This window comes from Vicia villosa, linkage group LG2, assembly GCF_029867415.1.
Source record: "Vicia villosa cultivar HV-30 ecotype Madison, WI linkage group LG2, Vvil1.0, whole genome shotgun sequence".
NCBI classification, from domain to species: Eukaryota; Viridiplantae; Streptophyta; class Magnoliopsida; order Fabales; family Fabaceae; genus Vicia; species Vicia villosa.
Window position 1 is genome coordinate 200,495,277 of NC_081181.1, and position 19,851 is coordinate 200,515,127.

Below are 19,851 nucleotides of genomic sequence, written 5' to 3' on the forward strand. Positions count from 1 at the left end.
CGATCCATACATCAATTGAAAGCAAATTTAGCACACATATAAGGTTCCTAAACATGTTTCTAACCATGGGTCATTCATACAAACATCAACAACATGTTTAATGACACAATTTCATGGATTCTATCATACACCCTAACAATTTCAAACTCACACATCCATGGAGAATAACATACAATCTAACCCACCATAAACATCATCATGCCAACCCTTAGAGAGTAAGAACCACACCCTTACCTTAGCAAAATCTTCACTTCCTTCAATGGAGCTCTTCCTCTTCATGCCATAACTTTCCCTCTTCCTCTCTTCTTTCTCTTCTTTCTCTTCTTTCTCTTCTTTTCCACAAAATAAGTAATGAGGTTTAATCTCTAAAACCCTAACTCTTACTATCCTTCTTTTCTTTATTGGGCTTAACCCACAATCCAATCTCATATTCTATATAGGCCCAATTCATAATATTACTCTAATTACATAATTAAGCCAAATAACACAAATAATTGAATAATCACATAACATAACGAATATTATTCCCAATAATATTCCCCAACTACAATTGCTCCTTAACTTAATTAATACCAACTCACAATTGTATTTCTCCGACTAATTAATCCGACCATAAACTTAACTTCTCAAATCAACATATTAATCGAATTACGCCTTTAGAATAATACCGATAAACCTCGACTTCAACTAATTCCAATGAATAAATCCTCGATCAATTTAATTAATTAATTAAATTTGGGGCGTTACACTTGTCGTTACTCACCCTTTGCCCAGACATGCTGCAAAAAGAGTCAAGCACCTCTCTAATGCAGTTCATCTGTTTCTCATTAGCCTTACCAAACAAGAGGAGATCATCGGCGAACATCAAGTGGGAAATAGCAGGACACTTTCTGTCAACCTTCACACCTATCCAATTACCACTCTCAACAGCGTCCAAGATCAAGTGGGAGAGCTTATCCATACAAAGCACAAAGAGGTAAGGAGACATATGATCTCCTTGCCTTAGGCCTTTAGCAGAATTGAAATAAGCCGTTTGATTCCCATTCCAATTAATACTCATAGACACAGACGTAATGGACTGCATAATGACATCAATTAATTTATGAGGTAAGTCAACTTCCATCAAAACTCTTTGAATAAACTGCCAGCTCAGGTTGTCGTAAGCTTGTGCTAAATCTACCTTTATCACAAACTGCCCCACTTTCCCTTTCTTACTCAAATGACTTTTTTTTGTCTAACAAACAAAAATAAAAATTTCAAAGAACAAAATAAAATTCAAAACACCTATATTTTATCGTATGAAACAAACAAGAAAGGAAGCATTCCTCTAAAACAGCACACAGTTCAACTTGTCACAAGAAAATTCAAATTCAAATCCTAATATACCACTCCTCATATTATTTTTTGACCCAAATATAATTATTAATTATTTATCGCGCGCACAAAAATAAAGTTGAAAGAGAATATATTTCAAATTTTTTTCAACAATACAACACGAAACACAAGAAAAAGGAAAATGAAAAAACTGCAGAAAACGAATCGCCACCATAATGTTTAGGTTAGTTTCGGCATATTAAAACAAAAATCGTTTCAATCAATATAACAAACCCTCCTTTTCCTCTTCTTCTTCCCCTTCTCTCTCTCTAGAATTCCCCCCCTCTCTCTCTCTTCAACCAACTCAACCAAACCCCATCAATCAAAATCAAATCTTCAATTTCTCAATCCATATCTTTTTACTATTTTCAAAAAAAAAAAACCCTAATCGTTTTCATTAATTTTCCACCCATTAATTTGGGGGTTTCTATTTTGGTATTTGATAAATACAAGTACCCATTCTATTATTCTATGGCCAAAGGAACGGATTCGAACGAGTTTATGGTTCATTCTAGGGTTCGAACGGGTCTTAAGAGAGAGTTTGCATTTGCAATGAAGGCTCAATCTGAGATCGACGGTTCATTAGGTCGAACCCGTGGTGGTAGTAAGAACCGGAATGAGCCGCCGGTTCGGGTTTCTCCGGTTGGGAAAAGGGCGAAGAAAACCGGTCCAGGGAAGGTTGTTGAGGATGTTGGGGGTGGTGGGTTGAGTGAGGAAGAGGCTAAGAGTGATGTGGTGGATCTTGGGAGCGATGATGAACCTAAGAATCTGGAATCTGTTTTTGAAACTGTGATTGATGAAAAAACCGTGTTGGGTGAGGCATTGAAGGAAGATAAAGCTATGCATGAAATGGAAATTGAAATAGAAAGTGTAAAACCTAATGTTTCTGAAACCCTTGAAACCCTTGAGGAACCCAAAGAGGAAGAATGTAATCTTGATGTTAAGGGTGGTAATGTTAAGAAAAAGAAGGTGGCGTTGGAGAAACCGGTGAGAAGGTTTACGAGATCAGCATTGAAAGAGAAAGATGAGGAAACTAAGGTTTTGGATAATGTTGATGTTGGAATTGATGATGTTGATGTTGAAAAGGAAGAAACTGAGGTTTTACCCATTATGGCGACTCCGACGCCGAGGAAATTGAATAAATCTTCTAAGAGGTTTCCTATTAAGCTAAAAGATCTTTTGGCTACGGGGATACTTGATGGGTTGAAGGTGAAATATATCAAGGGACAGAAGGTATTGTTTGGTTTTTTTTATGACTTTTAGTTTTATTGGTGAATGATGTTTAGGAGTTTTTTTTTTCTTTCTTGTGATGCATGTGCATGAGTGTTATATGAGTTTATTGGTGAATAATGTGTAGGCTCGAAAACCTGGAGAAAACGATTTTCGAGGAGTGATTAAAGATGCTGGGGTTTTGTGCTTTTGTGGTAGTTGTAAGGGGGTTCAGGTAAGTAAAAGGAATATTTGTTATTGTTTTTTTTTGGTATATGGTTAATAACATCTTGTAATGTGGTTTTGCTATTTGGGTTTTTGTTGAGAGTAGGTTGTCACGCCGACAGTTTTTGAGTTGCATGCTGGTAGTGCTAATAAACGTCCCCCCGAGTATACTTACCTTGAGAATGGGAAAAACCTTCGAGAAGTCATGAATGCCTGTTCAAGTGTTTCGTTGGAGATGTTGGATGATGCTGTCCAAATGGTCCTTGGTGATTTCATTATGCAGAAATCTACTATCTGTTTCAACTGCCGAGGTTTTAAATGCATATATACATATGTTTGCTATTTACCTTTTATACTATGTTATCTGCATTCTTGGTAATTAAACATTTAATTTTGATGAATTGTTTGTAGAGGTAATTTCTGAATCTAGTAGTGGTGTGTCAAAACTAGTATGCCATTCATGCATGGAGTTGAAAGATACTCAAGTTAACCGTCAATCAGCAACAACACGCAGTAAAAATATTTCCTCAGTAGTTCAACCCAGGTATATTTTTTATTTTTTTTATTGTGATGTAAACATATTGGCTGCATTGTTGTACATTCTAAGAGTTTAAGAGAAGCTTATGCTACACGAAGTTTTTCGAAATTGTAGTAATGGCATAATGATTGTTTGCCATTTTAGATTCTCCCTGTGTTTTCCTATTCTAAAATCAGAATGCTCATTATCTTGCATTGTTTTATTTAATGTCACTTTCAAATGTGTATACTTGGGCACAGGCTCAAGTGTACCATGATATAAGCTAGCGCATTGTTGTGCCTGTATTTGAATACATATAATAGTAGTATCCACTGTTCTATATATCAAAGTTAACTGGAACCATCGGATAAATGATGAGTGAACCTACTATTTCAGTTCACCAGAAACAGCAGCAGTTTCAGAACCATTAAAAACTGAGGAGGCGGTTCCAAAGTCATTAAACACTGAGATAGTGGTTCCTAACTCATCAAACACTGATACGGTGGTTCCCAACTCATTAGACACCGAGATGGTAGTTTCAGGGTCATCAAACACACAGACTATTCCAAAGGCATCAAACACTGGCATGAAGCAGAGTGCATCTCGTGGCAAGAGTCGGGGAAAAATAACTAGAAAGTAAGTGTGTTTATAAGCACTTGTTTAAAATATTTGCCAAAATAGATTATATATTATGTAGATTTTGATGTAGATTATATACCTTGTAGGTTTTGATGTAGATTATAGAATAATATCAGGAATTTAAAGTTTGTTGTTTCTTGAACATATAGGGATCTGCGGTTGCATAAGTTGGTATTTGAAGATGACGTGTTACCGGATGGAACTGAAGTGGGTTACTACTCTCATGGAAAGGTTGCTTTGTTTGAAATTGGTTCTGCTTTACCTTGTTTTATGACTTCTATCTTTTTTCTGATTGTGCTTTTTTGGGTGTGGTCAGAAACTATTGGTCGGTTACAAGAAGGGATATGGAATTTTTTGTACCTGTTGCAATGCGGAAGTTAGTGCATCTCAGTTTGAAGCACATGCTGGATGGTCATCTCGACGCAAGCCGTGAGTTCTTGTTTAAATTCTGTTGTTGGATCTGTAGGGTGTATATAACATGTCTAACTAGTTTTGTAGTGAACACTGCTTTTTCATATGCTGAGTTTTATCCTTTTAAAATCAGGTAAAACTTAACACACCCATATATATTAAAACCAGGTAAAAGTCTAACTACAAATATTTAATTGTGACAGAGAAAAACTATTAACCATTAATAAGGAAACATGCATATTTGCATCATAAATTCATACTGAATGTAAAAGAAATGGGTAAAATGGGAAGCATTTTAAATTAACATTCATGGTTTTACAGTTTGAGAATGAAACGTGTCGACACTCTCTGAAAAATGATGTTTTATTCAGATTTGGGAAAGGGGAATATAACCTCAAATTGTGGAATCAAAAGATTTCACAAAAATATATTCCAGTAAGAAAACAAAAGTTACAGAACAAAAAAACCTTTTTTTTTTTATCACATTTCAAATAATTAAACTTAAATTTATAAACATACAAATCTGATGCATAGTTATGCTCATCTCAAGTTGCAAATGTTAGCATTTGAAATGTCAAATGAAAACAGAAAAAAATAGAAGAACTTGGGCCAAATGCCCTCAATATTTTTTTTGGCAAGACCCTCATTATATAATCTCTAATATTGCGTATTGCGCGGCTTGAATCTCTCAATTTTGACCACCTTGCATACCATTCTGTAAGGAAAAAGAGGATACGAAATTGCTCTCATCTCAAGAAAATGGTATATAATTGAATTTTAGTAGATTGATTATTTTGTTATTTGCTCTCGTTTTCCATCTCCCAATTTCCAGGTCTCACTGGTTTTCTTATTCATGAATTGAAATGTGGTGCTTTGCCAAATTCACCTTCATTTCCTTGTTTAACATTGAGTTATTGCATTTCAGTTACCTGCACATATATACCTCTAATGGAGTCTCACTACATGAGTTGTCCCTCTCTCTATCGAAAGATCGTAGATTTTCTGCCAGTGATAATGATGACCTTTGCAGCATATGTCAAGATGGAGGGGATCTTTTGTGTTGTGATGGATGCCCAAGGGCTTTTCACATAGGTGAACATCATTTGCTTCTATTATTAAACGGCAGTCGATTTGTTCCATTTCATATAGGAAATTGTTGACTGGGTTTAGTTTCTCACATGTTTGTTTAGAACTCAATTATAAGAAAAAATAGCCTAGATTTAAGTATAAACAAATGCTAACTATTTATCCACATTTAATGTTTGTATTCCATGAATGCCCTTAAAATTAATTCATTGATTGATGATGCAAGTAGATCACTGTTATAATTGAGAGTAGGTTAGTAATTGTATTCCCTTTTTACAACAAACTCGATAAAATTAAATGCATTTAACTACCATCTTTAATTAATAATAATTATAAAAGTAGATTTTGTTACTTGTAATTCAATCTGGATGGAGTACCTCTGATTCAATTGTAGCATGCAATCTGATTAATAAATAATTTAAATTGAAGAAAAAAATGACATATTTGATTGAATCTCCACTCGTGACACTAAATCTTTAAATTGGATGCACGGTAATATAGAATGTAACTGGAAAAAAATTGAAAACAGCTTTTTAACCCCTCAAGATGAATGCAAAAACCAACGCGGGCTGATTGCATATTTGTGGGTCCGCTACACATTTGTTTGTTTCTGCAAACTTCAACTTTTAGTTGACATTCGGTTTTATTCTTTCCGATGATATGTATGTCATTTTCAGATTGTGTACCCCTGCCATGTATTCCTAGTGGTACTTGGTATTGTAAATACTGCCAGAATAATTTCCTGAAAGAGAGTAATGTGGAGCGCAACGTGAATGCTCTGGCAGCCGGAAGGATTGCAGGCATCGATCCTTTAGAGCAGATTAACAGAAGATGCATTCGAATTGTCAAAAGTGTAGCTGTTGACCACGGAGGATGTGCCCTGTGTGGGTAATGCTTTATTATAATTTTCAGCTAGTTTCATGTTGAATTTAAATATATAAGTTGGACTCTTAATTTTCTATCTTTTTTCTACCTTGATATAACTTAGATGACACGTTTTTCATGCTATGCTTTGCGACATTTCTGGGCTTGATTCTTGCATTGCTTGTTTTCCTTCACTTTTGGCTAGTCACTCACCTTCCTGATGTTTTTGATGTAATGTACAGATGTCATGATTTTGTTAAATTATTTGGTCCTCGGACAGTGATTATTTGTGATCAGGTATTGCTTTATGTGAATTATAGACTGCTAAGCCTTAATTTTCAATTGCTGTTATTTTGATACTGCACTAGATTATTTAATGCATTGATCGATGTGTTCTTGCAGTGTGAAAAGGAATATCATGTTGGGTGTTTGAAGGAGCATAACATGCAGAACCTAGAGGTAACAGCTTAGTTTCTAAGTCTTTCAACTTTGATTGAAATTTTCTTGCTTTTTGTAATGCTTGCATGTGTTGACTGAATGTTGTTTATCAGGAATTGCCAGAAGGGAATTGGTTTTGTAGCACAGGTTGCAGTCAAATTCATTCTTCTCTAGTGAATTTGGTTGCTTCTGGGGAGAATTATCTCCCTGATTCTAGTCTAAGTTTGATTAAAAAGAAGTGTAAAGAGAAAGGTGTAGACACTGACGTCGAAAAGAAAGATGCAGACATTAGCGTTGTAGATAAAGGTGTAGACGCTGGCGTTGTTGATATAGGTGCGGACGCTGGCGTTGAAGGGAAAGGTGCTGACAGTGGTGCTGACAAAGAAGGTGCAGATGGTGGCGAAGAAGAGAAAGATGCAGTCACTGGCGTAGAAGAGAAAGGTGTCGACACTGTTGTTGAAGAGAAAGGAGGTTTGGACTCTATTGTTAAAGAGAAAGGTGTAGACACTGGCGTTGAAGAGAAATGTTTAGACACTGATGTTGGTCCTGAAATTAAATGGAGGGTTCTGAATTGGAAATTAGTTGTATCTGATGAAAATAAGCAATTGTCTAATGAATATAGGCAAGTGCTTTCAAAGGCTGTTTCCATCTTCCATGTGAGTATATTTGTGTTTCTGCGCCATATAATTTTTTTGGTCATTTGGATTTTGAATTTCTATCATCAAATTTATTATATGTTTTGCTTGATAGCTTTGGTTTAAAGAGTTGTAATGTTTTATCTCCAGGAGAGGTTTGATCCTATAGTTGATTCTTCTTCTGGCCGCGATTTCATTCCCACAATGCTGTTTGGGTAAGCATCAGTTGTATTTTCCTCCAGTTGATCTTTTGTTGTCACATTTATGAATGCTAATGAATTTGCTTTCTCATAATTGTTTGACTTCCACAGAAAGAACATCCGCGGACAAGATTTTGGCGGAATGTACTGTGCAGTGCTCACTGTCAAGTAAGTGATAACAAGTGAATGCCTTTCTATTGTTTTGTCAGCTGACTTGTTTACCTGATTCCAGTTTTTTTTAATTGTTTTTCAGCCAAGTTGTTGTTTCTGCTGGAGTATTTCGTGTTTTTGGGCCAGAAGTCGCAGAACTTCCCTTGGTGGCAACAGTTGCTGAGTACCAAGGACAGGTTATTTGATTTACATGTGTTGAACTTGCTTGGTTTTTAATTGTGTTGTCTGTAAATATTCTAAACTGATAACTATACTGGTCTGTTTTCAGGGGTACTTTCAATGCCTATTCTCTTGCATTGAGAGACTACTTGGATCTCTTAGCGTGAAAAAACTTGTCCTACCGGCTGCTGATGAAGCTGAATCAATATGGACTAACAAATTTGGGTTTACAAAGCTCGAGCATGACGAGGTGTGTAATTTTTTATTACGTTTCTCGTAAAGTTAAATTGTTTGCTATTGATATACTAACCGCCACTGTCATTCCTACAGATTAACAATTACAAGAGATTTTATCATATGATGATCTTTCAAGGGACCTCAGTACTACAAAAGCCTGTTCCTGGACTACCAAGTGCTTCTCAGGAGATTGTGTAAAGTTTATATGCAGTGGCTTTAGTTTTTGGGTTTGTTTTGGTGGGGTGCAGAGCACACTTGTTCAGTATGTACAGAGTGATCTGCCATTTTGGTGTACAGAAAAACAAAACTACTTGCTGATGCAATTTTTTGTAGCAAAGAAATGAAATGAGAATTAGAATTGAAAATTGAGGAAAAACTAGGAGATGGGGGGTTAAGTGACGTTGAGAAACTAGCCAATTTTTTTGTTACAAATTCACTTATTAACTGCTAACCAACGCGATTCTGATATGAATATAAAGATCCGGCTTCTGTTCTTAGTAGCACTATATTTTGTAGCCATTGGTGCTGATCCTCTATAAATTCTTAACGTGGTTTTATGTATTTAGCTGCAATGCCAAAATAATCTATATTGGAGAATGATTCCATCTTTTTAGAAGGGGAAAGAAGAGGAGGGAGGGGGATTAGAGTAAAGTTGTTCATGGATATATGAAATGATTTGAATCACATCAAGATGTTTGATTCAGTTATTAAAACCATTGCAATTCCTGTACCTCTATATTACTGTACAATTCCTCCATCTTCCCAGTGCTTGAGTTTTTTATTTTATTTTTTTATTTTATGTTCTATCGTTACAACAATGTAATCAAACTAAGGAAAACAAATAAGTGATCTTAGTATCTTTTTAACAATTGTTTGTTCTGAGAGTGTTTCTTTACCAGTTTTCATCACATTTTCCACTGCAATCACTTTGAGATGTAATAAGGTACCTTTTTACCGATTCTCGTATTGTTTTTGCAGCGAGTGCAATTTCACATTTTTCACTAATGCGTCACCACTATAGCACGGTAAAAAATGTCCCACATGTCTGCACATTGATGAGTAATGCTATTAACCATCAATTTTAATTCATCCCATCAAACACTATTAACTTCATGAGTTTAGAATAATGCTATTAACCATCAATTTTAATTATCTTATCCCATCAAACATTTTTACTTCGTGATCAAACTACTGTTTCCTCCTTTCATCTTTATTATGTATGCAAATCACTCAATTTTCACCAACGCCTTATTTTTACCCTACACCGAAAATAAAAAATTGTGATTCTCTTTGATTTGCGCTTTAATTTAGTGTGAATTAAAGAGATTATATTACACATACCTCTCTTACACTCATAATTATCTTATTGATCGAAACTAGACTCAGATACTAATTTATTGGAGTTGTTTGTCCCCACACAAAATTTTATAGAGATAGAGATAGAAGATGAACTTAGATTATATTCTGACTGAATTACAAGGTACTCATGCACATTTAATGAAATGCAAATTCGCAACTAATGAAAATGTAAATGAAATTTAACAATCAAGTACTTGACAGTAATTAATAATGGTAGAACAGTAAATGTGAGAATATGAACTACTTCCTACAAAACGGACAGGAATCAATATTATTTGCCATTGTAAAACAATAAATTATAGTTAATTCACACTACGGAGTCTATAACCAGTGTTATAACATGTACCGATCAAAATTACGAAAACTTTAACTCTGATCGTTATTTAAAATCTTAACCATAATTTCTTTTTTTCTTTTTAATTAACATATCGTAATTTCCTCTATAGATAATGTTTGAAAATTTTGAACTAAAACTATCCGACTTAGTGTCCGTCTAAGTTTTTTTCAAAATGATTTTTTATAGTGTTATATATTTTTGATAAATTTTTTTATAAAGAATATTCTTTAAAACAACTTCAAATGAAAAATTAATTTAAGTTGTTATTTTTAAACGTTATTTTAGATATTTTATCTTTTTACTATAATTTTTTTAAATATAAATATTTTTAAAAAATTATTTAAATTTAAAACTATTTTAAATAGATTTTTATAAAAATCATTTTTGAGATACTCCATCCGTTCATTTTTTAAGTGTCATTTTAACATAAAACTCTTCAATTAAAATAGTGGATTGTTAGAGTTATTTTTTCTATTATACCCTCATTTATTTTTTATTTTTAAATAAATTCAATCATACACTCTATGTTTTTTTTAATAACTAATTAAAAAAATAATTAATTTTATGGAAATTGTAAAGTGGAGTTATTGAAAAAGTAAGTGTATAATTAACCAACTATAATATTAAACTATAAAAATGACACTTAAATAGAAACAATTTGTTTTTTCTAAAACGATACTTAAAATGGAACGAAGTGAATACCTATTTTTTTAAAAAAATCGTGATTACGATTATGCTTTAATCTTCAATTATGTATATTTATGTTATAACATTTCATAATTAGTCTTTAAATTTATAAAAATAAATAAAAAAAACTTTAAATATTTTAAAAATATTTTTTTTGAAAACCAATTTTAAAGATACAAAAAAAATTAATTTTCAAAATTAATTTTAGTTAATAGTAATTGATTTTGTTCTACATTTTTTCTTAGTAAATTAATTAAACGATCCTTAGGACTGCTTTTTTTAACAATCTTTACGACTTTTTTTGAATTAAAAAATATTTAGAATTTTTTTTGAATCAATAAAAATCTTTAGATTTAAATACTAACAAAACAAATCTAAACAAATTATTTTCCTATCCATAAAGCAATTCCAACAATATTATACCGAAAAATAAGCAATCTCAAAAACAAACTCTCTACTCTTACTCCTCCTCATCTATAAATAGGGTTGCATCCATATGAAAAATGCACACACAAGAAACCACATAAAGACGTTAAGCTTTTAGAAGAAGAAAAATAATCATGTCTCCACCCTTCTCTACACAACCAGGTATGCTTTATTTAATTACAACTATTATTTTGATGTATTATAAACAATTTTTATTTTATTTATTTTATGCAATCATATTTATCTTATGGTTTAATCACCATGTTTCAGAACCAACTATTTACTATGGATTGTCTACAAAATATCAAGATCAATATGAATACCTTCAAAATATGAAGAAGTATAATCTAGAGAAGCAATGCCCGAAACTCAAGGCCAATGATCTCTTAAATTTTCATATCAATGTTCTTTCCCGTTCTGATGATTCTAATTCGGTTACGCACCTTAACACATTACTCCACAATTATCAAGAAGTGAGTAGCAAAAGATTCTCACAAGAAGGTGAAGATTGGATTCAATCTATCTTGTTTCATCTGGAAATTTCATCTAAATCAGTTGAGGGACTAGCAAAGAGAATTGTGCATGAAGTTCATGAATTGTTCGATTTCAATCAAGTGATTGATTCTGATCTTGCTAATGGAGTTGGAGATTGTGTTTCTCATCGATTCACTTTGCATTTAAGAATTGTCATTGAAAATAATTAGATATATAGAAGATATTATTTGCGGATTAAAATATAATATTATCTACTTTATGTTGTTTATTTTCTTAAATGCAAAATTTTAGTTAATATTAATATCTTGGACCTTATGATTCTCATTGGTTTACTTTGCAACTTAGAATATTATCTACTTTTAATTTTGTTAATTGATTTTCTTATAAGAAGAAACTCTTAACAATAATATTTTGTAGTATAAAATATTTATTTTTAATTTTAAAAATTGAGTCATTTGGTTCAATCTAGTTCAATGCATATACAATTTGTTTTTATAATCATACGAAAAATATATAAAATTTAATTTCAAACTAATTAATCTAGTTGAAAATCTAAATAGATATTCCTATGTATAAAGCGATATCAAAAAGAAACTCTCTCCTCATCATCTATAAAAAGTTGCATGAAGAAAGAAAAGTGCATAAAATAATTTTGCTGTGGGAGATAGAAGTTCAGCTTTTAGAAGAAAATAAACAATCATGCCTTCAGCTTTGATGAAATATACTGGTGATTAAATTGTAATTTATGTTTTAAAACCAATTCAGTTGATAGCTATTTAGGAATATCTAGAAATATAAAACGTAAATTTGCGTGTTTAAACATGTGATATTTCATTTGTTCATTTTTAAAGACATAAACAAAAAATTTAACTTATTTTAATTTGAATAAAATTGAAGAATATTAATAGTATTAAAAAACTTTACACTGTCAATTCATTACAACTGTTGATTGGTTTGAAATGTTTGACTTTTATTTTTAATTTAATTTAAAGTAATACAATACATAACAATTAAATTATTTTAATTTATAATATATGTTCTTTTATTTTTTAATTAGGAATACAAATTTATTATTGTAATACATAAGATCCCTACTTATAAATTAATTGTTGTCTAATAGCCAAAAATTTAACAGACTTAATTTTTCCTTATTTGATATAATTACCAATAAGATACCCGTGCAGTACGCTATAAAATTATTTTAGATATATATGTAAATTTAAAATAACTTAATTAATTGTAAAGTGATCAATAATTATATAATATTAATTATATTAAATAAGCATTTAAAAAGAAGAAAAGGGACACATGAGATGAAGAAAAAAAATTTGAAATAAATTTTTTGTCTCGTAAATAAAGATAATTGTTGATTGAAATAAAATAAATATTATGCTAATAATGACCCGTGAGATAAAAAACTAACTGTATGTTCAACTATTAAATATTATCTAATTTAATAAATAAATGATTAATTTTTATTATATTTAAAAATAAATAAATTAATATTTTTGGATAATAAATAAATAGAATTGATTAAATATATAAAAAAACAAAACAATTTAAACTCACATTTATATAATTGTAAAGTTAGTAATATATAAATAAAATAATTATTGATTAAATTAGATTATAAATAAAATATATAACATAAACATAAAAATTTAGTTGTTTATTTTTATAGTAAAAATAATAGATAAGATAAAAAAACTTAAAAATTATAAAAAAATTAATAGAATTTTTTTTAAAATTAATGAATTGGATGAAAATAGTTTTTTTATAGAATATTATGACATGGTTTGATTTACTTATTCAACCTGACCAATAAAGTTTGGTTGTTGTTGTAAAATAGCAAGAATATAATTAAGATAAAAATGATAAATTATAATCTTTACTCTATAAGCTATTTGAATAATTTGAATAATTAAAAAAAAAAACTATAAACTAATAAAACTTAGCTACAAACTTATGAAAAAATAGCGGTTATCTGATATAATTTTTAAAACATATGACTTTATAATCTTTGCACAATCTGTATGTATTAATTACAGTATGATATAAGATTGTAAGCTAAATTTTAAAATTTTTGCAATATAGAATTCCACGTAAAGTTATTGGTAAAATACCCTATAAGTTAAGCTAAGGTTATAATTCAAGATTCAATGTTTAAAAGTGTAAGAAGGTTTAGGTAAAGTCATATAATCTGATTCTAAGCAAAGAAAAATAGGTTATAAGATTGCCATGAACATAATGTATATAAGTTTTTGTTCTCAAGTGCTTTTATTAAGTTTATTAAATCATTATAAAATCTAAAACAAACCCCCAAAACAATAATATAAATTACTTAGATCATATGTATATGTTAATTTGTGCCCTTACAAGTTAAAAATAGGCTTAATTTCTCTTTTGTTCTATTAACTTAATTTAAAATTTAACTTTAATCTTTTAACTAATATAAACTTATTTTTTCGTGTTTAAAAAACTATTCTATTAGTTAGCTTGATCTTTTTCGTTAAATTTTGACAAAAATATTAAATTATGATGATATAGAAATCCAATTGATACAATTTAGTACACGATTTTTTTTTTAAAACTTTGTATTACTTGAAAATATTCAAAAAATACGAAAGGAGTGAACCTTATATTTTAATCTGGTATAAACTAACCAAATAACCAGATGAAAGAAGTGAACGAAGAATATCTAAAATCGGAGTGAACCTTATATTTTAATTTGGTATAAATTAACCAAATGAAAGAAGTGAACGAAAAATATCTAAAATCCTATAATGTATTGCTTAAAATTTGAAAATATTTGTTTTACATCCTCGTGATTCTTTCTGCATTTTATTTCTTTAGATTGAATAGCTCATAGATGTGAAAATTTACATCTTCCTCTAACTAATTTTTCATTCATGTTCATGTAATCAACATTGCAAGAGAGAAGGTGGAGTATTATATGTCGATGGAAAATTACATATTTTTTGATTTTTAAAATTACACATTTTGACCATTTCCCTAGAAAAATATGAAGATCTAGTTTAGGGATGACAATTTGATTCATCTTCAGTGGCTACCCAGAAAAATATTCAAATTGATAGGATAAAAACTCGCATGAACGGATACGGGCACGAGCTTGGATAATTACCTATTTCAATAAGCTGGTATGCGTGCGGGTATGAGCAACTTAATATCAAGCACATCATATATATATATATATATATATATATATATATATATATATATATATATATTTATATTATTATATTAATATAAATGTCTATCAATTTTCAAAAATACATCAATGTTAAACCATTACATATGTAACATAAGTGTTCGTTTATTTCATAATTTAACAATAAATTTTTTGGAAACATTTAAATGTTATTAAAAACTTAAAATGATATGATATTTTATAGTTGATATATTTATTTTTTTATTATAACTGCGGGTAACGAGTATGGGTATGGGTAGTTACATACCAAGAGGGCACATGTACGATCGAGTGCTAAAGTTGTTACCCAAGCGGATATGGGCCCGAGTACGAGGATTTTTTCCAACTGCGGATATAGGGAAGGGTACTATAACACCCTATCCATTGCCATCCCTAATCTAGTTTCTAAGGTAGTTATTGATTAGCTCTTTATGATTCCTTTAAGATATTATTCAGAGGTTTCTATAGTACATATTGAAAGAGTTAAAAGGTATGTAGACTGATCGAGAGGTAGCAAATGAGCTAACAATTAAGGTTAGAAATTGACTTCAACATGTAATCAATGTGAATTATGTGTACAAGGAAATTTCATGTATCATAAATGATATAAGTAAATGATTTGCGCCAGTCATATTAAAGGATTATGTGTATAAGTGAAATATGTGTATAGTAAATGATCTGCATCATATTGAAGGATTTCATACATAGTTATTAAGTAGGATTGTATAAGTAAATTTCAAGGGGAAAATGGCTACCTATATGGTCTTTTTATGAAATGATAAATTGGCTACACCCTAAATACTATTGCAGGAGGATTTTTTGAGGACGGTGAGATTAGTTTCGCATGGCAAAGATATGCTTGCTAGATATTAACGATAAAGGACCTACCCACCAAAGATGGGTGAGACCTAAGCACCAAAGATTGAGATCATTTTTTCAAAAAAATATGCAACAGGAATTCGTCCCCACAACAAAGACCCCATGGTCATCACTGTGAGGTGCGACGACTGGGAAATTATAAGAGTATTAGTAGATCAAGGAAACTCCATAAATACTCTTTACTGGGATGCATTTGAGAGGCTTAGCCTTAACCCAGGTGACCTAAAAGCTTTCAATGTGTCATTACTTGCAATCTTTGGGTAACAAGTACAAGTTAAAGGTTACATAACTTTGAAGACTACCTTCGAAGTGGGGGATCAATCCAAGATAATCAAGATTAGGTATCTGGTTATAGACGTCCTCTCCTCCTATGATATGATCATAAGACGACCCATTTCAACCAGTTGGGTGCCTCCATGTCTACCATATATCTGTGCATTAAATACCCACTCTCTAATGAGAGGGTTGAAGTTATCCAAGGACACTATGAAGTCACTAGGAAATGCTATGTGGAAAGTCTAAAGCTAAAAAGAGTTCTAACTCTAGGCGTGAACACCTAAAGTGAGAACTTGAGAATCAAGCCACTGGAAGTGGCCCTGAAAGACGGAGAGGCTCATACTCAGAAGGGAGAGAAGTTAGGAGAATGAAACTTCACCAAAAAGATCCATAAATACTCTTTTTTTATCGTTGTTTTTTTGGCTTATTATTATTTTGGTTTTAGGCGAGTATTATAGCTCCGCCGTTTGTAAGGACAAATTATCTTTATGGGGAAGCACTCTTTTCCCTTGCTCCTCATGTGGGGAAATTGTTTTCAATGAGGCTCATCATTTCATTATTTTGAATGTTTTGAATTGTCGTCTCTTTTTTTTTTTTATGCAGGAAACTAGAGGAAAGATATATATATATATATATATATATATATATATATATATATATATATATATATATATATATATATATATATATATATATATATATATATATATATATACAAAAATACCCCTTGGAGGTAATAAAATGCTGGATCCTCATCGAGGAATACTTGCCGCCCTTAGAGGAGATAAAATGCTAAATCCTCGTGAAAGAATCCTTGTCTCCCTTAGAGGCGATAAAACGCTAGATCTTTATGGAGGAATATTTTGTCCCACACTGGGCGTCATTTGTTATGAAATTGAAAAATTCAACCACACTAAAAAATATGATGCGCAGGGATCTTTCAAGAAGTCAGTAGGAGACCCTCATCAAATGTTTGAAGTATAACATAATTTTTATTTATCAATAACCAAAATCCAAAAATTCAAAAAGTAAAAGCTAAACTGCAATGTAATGCTAACTTAACTGAAATTAAATATAAATTAAAATCTGTCTAGTATAAATATAATATAGATTACAATAATACTAGTGTTAAGTTATGGTTCCTATACACTAAATAATAAAAGATATACAATTTTCTGAAACTCTTAAATACATCATACATCATAGCCGAGTCTTTTATTATTGAACATTAATTTATTATACCCAAAATTTGTCCACACTTCATATCCATCCTTTTAAACGTTATTTTATTTTGAATAAATGAGATAGCAGATAAAAGAAACATGTGGAAGGCCATCTAACAGAAGATTGCACGTTCAAGTCCCATTCTACTACTTTTTGTATTCTCACGAATTCACATAGTTTCACAAAGTCTCGAATCTCAATTTTTTTCAAAGGTCCCACCTTTTAAATAGCTTTTGTTTGTCTTGTTTTAATTTATTTTTAAAATGATGATACTTGATGGCTATTTTCCTCTAATTTTTTTTATATATATTTTTCATAACTTTTAATATATTACACAAACATCTTTCACACTCACTACATAATACACTCCAAAAAAAACCTTATTTTCATCAACTAACAATCCAACATTTTTTAACTCATTTTTTCATCATAAATCTATTTTTCTCTTCACCTTTTTTTTTTTCACGTTATTTTTACAGTAATATACTTGATCTCATATTCTCAAATACACAAATATCCATAATTTTTGGTTTTTTCTTTACCCACCTCCCTACCCTATGGGGTCACCCCCAGCGAAAATCCCACTTTACCCCTGCTTCGGAAATGCATTTCCGAAGTTTTTTTTTTTAAAATTTTCTCAGACTCCGGAAGTGCATCTTCGAAAACATCTCATGGGGGGTGTTTTCGGAGATGCACTTCCGAAAACACTTTTTTTTTTCATATTTCAGTATAATTCGGAAGTGCATTTCCGAATTATGCAGAAATATTTATTTTTTTTATGCTTTTTCTAATAGTCCCGTACGAAAGATATACAAAACGTCAAATATATACAAAACGGAAAAACCGAACAAAACAAACGACATATCAACGTAAAATACTAATATAATAAATAAAATTCAAATAATATATACAAACCGAGTCATAATGTGCGAAATATATAATCCCAAAACAAAAAAAATAAACCCGAACCCCTACTGGGTATGCCTAACCCTCTCTCCCTGAGACCTCCTCTGCCGCCTGTATGCCGCTGCACGGCCCACATCAGTGACGATCATCTCCATCACGGCGACTGCCTCTGGACCGCCCTGATGAACGACACCTCGATCCAACGCATCCCGCCCAAGCATCTCTATTCGCTGGCAGATCGGCAGGAGATCAATGGCGTGGTCATCCTCGGCCTGCTGGTTCTCCAGGATCTCCTCGTGTGCTGGCCTAGGACCGCCGGGAGCGTCGGGTCTCATCAGAGGATGTGACACCCGATAGAACCATGTGGCATACCCCTCCACACTGTGTCAGTCCTGGGTGACCCGAATGCGACGATACTCCTCCGGGACCACATGACGCTCCCAATCATCAAATATGCCAGTGAGTTGCACTCGGGTCACTGTGTCGGGAGCATCCTCAAAAGGTGACCTGGGTATCATCTGCACATATCCAAACTGCCGCATGCACCTTTCAGGGAGATACCGCACCATGGTGTTGGTCTCGCATGCCAACCAACCAGAATATAATGATATGCCGTCAAAGGGGACAACATGAGTGTAGTCGCTGAATGGCCTCCAAGTGACGTCATTGTGCATCGTGCGGTCGAGGTACCCACGGTATGGTCCCACTACATTGTCCCCCCTCTGGAGAACGTATCTGGCGGCCATGGGCATGGCGTCATCGTACTCAGGATCAACGCGGAAGCCGTGGATTCGGGAGAAGTAAGAGATGATCCAGCTCTGAAATACAAACACGATAATGTATTAAAAATAAATACTAAACATAAATAAATGTGAAACAATTAAAATGAAACATACCGTAAGTAGTGTGCAGGATCTGGTCAACTGTCTGGTCCTCCAATTGGAGGCCTCATTCAGCTTCTGGTATAGGTATGCCAGAGTAGCAGACCCCCAGTTCCTCTGGTGAACGGTAGTCAAGTCCATGAAGTAGCGGAGGTAGGTCACGTCGACGTACCTTGCACTCTTGTCCACAAAGATTGCAGCGCCTACCACAAACATGTACCAACACCAGAGAGCGCAGCCACGGTGATACTGTGTAAATAAGGCATCACTCGCCTCCTCAGATTTGGCCGTCGCCACCAGGTGGTGCTCGAAATAAGTGCTCAGTGTGGTGAACTGGATATGAGGCCCATTTGTCGTCATGCACTCAAAGTCAGCAACTTCGGGCTCCATACCCAAGTAGAGCGCCATCCACTCACTAGCTTCAATCCTCTGGATCCGGGAGTGGTCCAACAGCGCCCCCCTGATCGGCAAGTGGAGAAGACATTGCACATCGTGCAAGGTGATCGTCATCTCCCCAACCGGTAAGTGGAAAGAAGACGTCTCCCTGTTCCACCTCTCCACAAAGGCCCCCTACATGCCGTGGCTGATGGTGGTATACCCCGTCATACAGAGCCCACTAAGCCATGAAGCTCTCACCGCGTCGTTAAACCACTCATCATTCGGTTTAAACAGACTGAAAAACCTTCCGGGAGTGGTTCACCATTTTCAAAGGCTCTCTCTCCTGTTACAAAAAAAACAAATAAAAAAGTATGTTAATTAGACCGTTAAGAAAATATTGAATAAACGGTTAAATTATAAACGGTTCAATAATATAGTCGGGCAAATTATAAAAAATACCTCTCCCTCCCAGATACGCCGAGCGACGTGCTCGTGGTAGGTAATCAGCACGGTAGTGTCACTGGGCCCTCCCGGGTAGCCCTCCTCCTGCTCCTCCTCCTCCCCGTGTGGAGGGTCAACATCCGGTACCTTCTCCGCCTCGTGGTATGTCACTGCCTCCTCCTCCTTCTC

At 32.8% G+C, this 19,851-nt stretch overlaps 2 protein-coding genes across 2 annotated transcripts; both read left to right on the top strand.

The window, feature by feature from the left end:
- The first annotated feature begins 1,491 nt into the window (after window positions 1–1,491).
- LOC131653585 (uncharacterized) lies at window positions 1,492–8,530 on the top strand. Its single transcript, XM_058923775.1, has 17 exons — window positions 1,492–2,607; window positions 2,732–2,818; window positions 2,915–3,119; window positions 3,220–3,352; window positions 3,722–3,961; window positions 4,114–4,195; window positions 4,281–4,393; window positions 5,301–5,467; window positions 6,139–6,349; window positions 6,568–6,622; window positions 6,728–6,784; window positions 6,877–7,419; window positions 7,549–7,613; window positions 7,710–7,766; window positions 7,852–7,945; window positions 8,038–8,178; window positions 8,259–8,530. Exons 1-17 carry the CDS (start codon window positions 1,846–1,848, stop codon window positions 8,361–8,363), a joined length of 3,117 nt encoding a protein of 1,038 aa, XP_058779758.1. The 5' UTR covers window positions 1,492–1,845; the 3' UTR covers window positions 8,364–8,530.
- A 2,530-nt stretch (window positions 8,531–11,060) lies between these two features.
- LOC131647933 (uncharacterized) lies at window positions 11,061–11,796 on the top strand. The gene is made up of 2 exons (XM_058917745.1): window positions 11,061–11,136; window positions 11,245–11,796. Exons 1-2 carry the CDS (start codon window positions 11,109–11,111, stop codon window positions 11,676–11,678), a joined length of 462 nt encoding a protein of 153 aa, XP_058773728.1. The 5' UTR covers window positions 11,061–11,108; the 3' UTR covers window positions 11,679–11,796.
- Window positions 11,797–19,851: the final 8,055 nt, after the last annotated feature.

Bases quoted from the DNA above. Each gene is read 5' to 3' on its own strand.
- LOC131653585 (XM_058923775.1), top strand. From the start codon at position 1,846: ATGGCCAAAGGAACGGATTCGAACGAGTTTATGGTTCATTCTAGGGTT. The intron at 2,819-2,914 runs GTAAGTAAAAGG...TGTTGAGAGTAG, and splicing joins GTAGTTGTAAGGGGGTTCAG to GTTGTCACGCCGACAGTTTT. The intron at 4,196-4,280 runs GTTGCTTTGTTT...GGGTGTGGTCAG, and splicing joins GTTACTACTCTCATGGAAAG to AAACTATTGGTCGGTTACAA.
- LOC131647933 (XM_058917745.1), top strand. From the start codon at position 11,109: ATGTCTCCACCCTTCTCTACACAACCAG. The intron at 11,137-11,244 runs GTATGCTTTATT...ACCATGTTTCAG, and splicing joins ACCCTTCTCTACACAACCAG to AACCAACTATTTACTATGGA.